Source organism: Zophobas morio, unplaced genomic scaffold, assembly GCF_036711695.1.
Source record: "Zophobas morio isolate AGI-343-1 ecotype UQ-CSIRO unplaced genomic scaffold, CSIRO_AGI_Zmor_V1 ptg000005l, whole genome shotgun sequence".
Taxonomy (NCBI): Eukaryota; Metazoa; Arthropoda; class Insecta; order Coleoptera; family Tenebrionidae; genus Zophobas; species Zophobas morio.
This window is the reverse complement of record NW_026972110.1, coordinates 9,587,694-9,591,598: the sequence shown is the minus strand read 5'-3', so window position 1 is coordinate 9,591,598 and position 3,905 is coordinate 9,587,694. Positions and strand designations below refer to the sequence as shown.

Here is a 3,905-nt window from a genome sequence, read left to right as displayed (position 1 = left end):
TTAAAGTTCTTTTTTTGGTACTGGTTTTTGTTCTTCTCTGATTTCGATATTTAATATTTGTTCGAAGTACTGTTTCCATCTTCTTAATTTTCCTTCATCGTCGCCTATTAAGTTGCTTATATCTTTTATATATTGCGTAGATTCGTATTTTGTTGACTTTACGTTTTGTATGTCTTTATAAAAGTTTCTTATCTGTTTCGTTTGGCATGCTACCTCTATAGTTTTTATTTGTCTTTCTAAAAAATCCCTTTTTTCCTGCGACATAAGTATTTTGCTTAACTATCTTTCTTTGACTGTTATAATTCCTTGTATTTGGTTTGTTTCTTATCTGCACCATTTTCATTTTGAGTAACTTTTAAGTTTTATTTCTGTTTCACATTCTTTTCTAGCCATTCTTTCCTTTCTCTTGCTTTTGTTTTATTCATATGTCTTTCTGTTGCTTCTGTTACTATTCGTTCTATATTGTTCGATTTCGTATTTATACTTTTTTCTATTGAAAGATCTTGTTTTTCAAGGTTTCTTTCTATGTCTGCTTCATATTTTGTTTTGATTTCTTGTGGTTGCAATTCTTCTGTATTATACCTTACTTAGTAATTCCTCCTGTATTCTTTGTCTTCCCCTTTCCATTGCTTTAGCTTTGCTCTTGCCAAAAAGTGGTTTGAATTTGTGTCGGTCCCTCGTTTTCACTGATGTTATTAACCTAGAGTGTTTTTCTTGAATCAGTAGATACGTGATCAATCTGGTATGTTTCTTGTCTTCCTGGAATGATTCATTTTCCCTTGTGTATATCTTCTCGTTGAAATTGCATATTTACTATTTTTATATTTCTTTCTATAGACCATTATTGTTTGATCCTTCATGCTTGCTGTGTTTTCCTACTATATCTTTATATATTTCTTCTCTCCCTACTTTTGCATTTGCATCTCCCATTATAATTATGATATTTCTTTTTGGTATTTTGTCGAAAATTCTGTTCATTTCTTCATAGAATGATCCTTTACATCATCTTCTTTTTCTTCTGTCGGTGCATGTATATTTAGAACGAATAGATTTTGGTTTTGTCCTTTTACCCTTATGCCACAGATTCTATCTGATATTTGCATAAAGTCTATTATTTTTTCCCACTATAAAACCTGTCCCGAACTGTCTGGTTGTGCTTCCACTTTTAAACAGATTCTACTTGTCAATTTTTTGTATTCCGCTACCTACCAGATGTGCTTATTGTAAAGCTATGAATTCTATTTTATATCTTTTAATTTCTTTAATAAGGTTTTTGATAGCTCCTTCTTCATAAGTACCCCTTGCATTCCATGTGCCTATAAGTATAATATTTTGTTTTGGTTTCACTCTTCTCTTCTTTTCTTTTTTTGCTTGTTACCATATTCATTGCCTGGTCCATTTCCTTGGTTGCTGACTTGAGTGTTTTCATTCTTTGGTTTTTTTGTTTTTAAGCTGCTTCGTTTTTATCAGGTTTACTTTTGTATTTCTCTATCTTTTTTCGATAAATCATCTTGAATAAATATCTTTTCCCTGTTTTCGTACTTGATTTGTTTTTGTTGATTTTTCTGTTTTCTTCTTCTGGTTTCTTATTTTCCGCTCTAAGCTCTTGCATTTCTTCCCTGTATTCTCTTTGTTCCTTTCTCGTTTTTTTTTTTTTTTAATTTCAGTGAACATTTCGTTTATTGTGTTACCCATGCTTTGTATCATTTTCATTAACTCTTCTATGTTGTCTTCTAGTTTACGTTGATTCCTTAATGGCGAATTCCCCGTTTTTTTTACTTTTTTTTTATATCTCTTCCTCATCAGATTCGTCTTCCTCTTTGTCGCTCTTCCTCTTCCTGTTATTTTCTTCGTCCCCCATTTCTCTTAATTATTCCAAGTCCAATTCTATTCTTTATCTTATTGAGAGAGTGAAAAATTTCGGCCGGTCGACCCGTCGGTCCTTGGTTTTTTCAGCGCGTTCCGACATTTACTATTTTCTTCGGTTTATTCGTGGTTATTGTTATTTGCGTTGGAGGCCCTTTCCGGGTATTCTCTTGCACTTTACCCACACGACTATGTTTACTGATTGTTTTTCTTGCTCGTAATTCTCCAAAAATTTGAAGTTTGTTACGAAGCAAAAATCAGCTACACCTTGTATCTCTGATATCTGTCCTATGGATGGATATGAGGTTGTAATGCTAACACCAAAATTTGGGTCAGTTGTCGTTGTATGAGCTTCTGATATACCACCATTTACTCCTCTATGTAAAGGTTACGAGGTGCTAAGCAAAGAAGTAGGCTGAGCCTTCGGTTCCACCATGGTGTACTTTTGCCCGGGCCTTCCTTCATTACGGGGCAACTTTTCTCGTAAGCTGACATTAGAGAGTCGTTGACAATGGCCAAAGTTTTCTCTATCTCTGCTGTCTGGATGAAATTTATTTATTGTAGCGCCATCTCTGCAATCAAAAATCTCATTCCTATCTTAGTAGACACGAGGCTTATGTCTCAGGCGGGCCCGCCCCCACTGATAGAGGTTGGTAGACACAGCAAAACTTGAATAAAGCTTTTGAGTGATTTTGGTACTAATGTGGAAATGGGAGAACTGAACTATGATTAGTTTTTTGTATTGAATATATAAAAAAAACGCAATAATTACAAATACAAATTTTAATCCTCACTTTTATGGATTCAATCCCTACATTGTAAAAAAATGTAATTTTACCGTACGTAAATGTAATAATTACCCATATACCTTAATTTTTAGGTAAAATAAAATTTCACCTCAAAACGAAGATAAAATCACAGGTGAAATTTTATTTAACTCAAAATTAATGTAAAATCACTTCTTTAATATGGATAATTATTACATTTATGTATGTACGGTAAAATTACATCTTTTTACTCTTGTTAAGTTATGAAGTTAACATTATAAAAAAAATAATCTAAATGGCTCAGCATATCTACAGGATGCTGAAAAAATGGCGTACCAATTCAGCGGTACATTATTAAGTTCAAAAGTCTAAGTTTGGGAAAAAACATTAAAAAATTCCTTACGTCAATCTGATGTTCACCTACAGAAACAAAATATCAGATTAGACCCATAAATCAAAAAAGTCTAAAGATTAGCTACACTTTTCCAATTCATCCTCCTAAACAATGTTTAAGTTTCTGTTATATTATAAAATGAAGAAAACTGTGGATGAAAATAAGATACATCGAAAATTATTTTGAATAATGGAAGTCTAATTGATTTCATGTATCCAACATTAAATGGAGAACTAGGATATGGTGAAATAGTGAAAATGAAAGTTAAATTTTAAGGGGCTATATTTTCTACATTTGGGCCCAAGATTTTTTAAATTATCTTTTCTCTGTTCTATAAACAGTCCTCAACAACGTGTCATAAAGTGGGTACGCCATTTTTTCAGCACCCTGTATATCTATTTTTTGGATATCAATGACCGTGGGGGCAATAAAGATGGCACAGATGACCAAGATGATAGTAAGGACAATGATGAAAATGTAGATGCCGTAAGCAGGAACCCTGTAGTGCTAAACATCACGGGAAGTATATTTCGATTTTATTTTAACGAGAATAAAGGAAATTCTGTAAAATAAACTGTCGTAACGAGAAAAATAAGAGCTACAAAGAGAAATTTTTGCCTAATTGTGAAGTTAAGCACTTGTTTGGGGTTTATCGTGGTTAATACTTTTGCGGAATTCAATAAAAAAAATCATGCAATAGTTAACACTTTAAACGGCTTACCTGAATTGTAAGTTGCATAACCGAAAAATGATTTGTGTTTAAATATACCGAGTGACAAAAGTAAAAGAGTACGAACAAGGAACAAGGAACAATGACTTTGTAATGAAGCTTTTTATAAAGATTGTCCAACAGAATTGATTAGGATTTTATTAACATC

The 3,905-nt window shown here is 32.5% G+C and overlaps 1 protein-coding gene across 1 annotated transcript; it reads right to left on the bottom strand.

The window, feature by feature from the left end:
* On the bottom strand, window positions 1-1,803 carry LOC135145434 (uncharacterized). The gene is made up of 3 exons (XM_064077538.1): window positions 1,543-1,803; window positions 588-759; window positions 1-104 (listed from the first exon to the last, which is right to left on the bottom strand). Exons 1-3 carry the CDS (start codon window positions 1,801-1,803, stop codon window positions 1-3), a joined length of 537 nt encoding a protein of 178 aa, XP_063933608.1.
* Window positions 1,804-3,905: the final 2,102 nt, after the last annotated feature.

Coding starts and splice junctions, on each gene's coding strand:
- LOC135145434 (XM_064077538.1), bottom strand. CDS start 1,803: ATGAGGAAGAGATATAAAAAAAAAGTAAAAAAAACGGGGAATTCGCCA. Junction 760..1,542: donor AATCAACAAAAACAAATCAA/GTACGAAAACAG, acceptor GAATCATTCCAG/GAAGACAAGAAACATACCAG. Junction 105..587: donor AATACAGGAGGAATTACTAA/GTAAGGTATAAT, acceptor GCAACTTAATAG/GCGACGATGAAGGAAAATTA.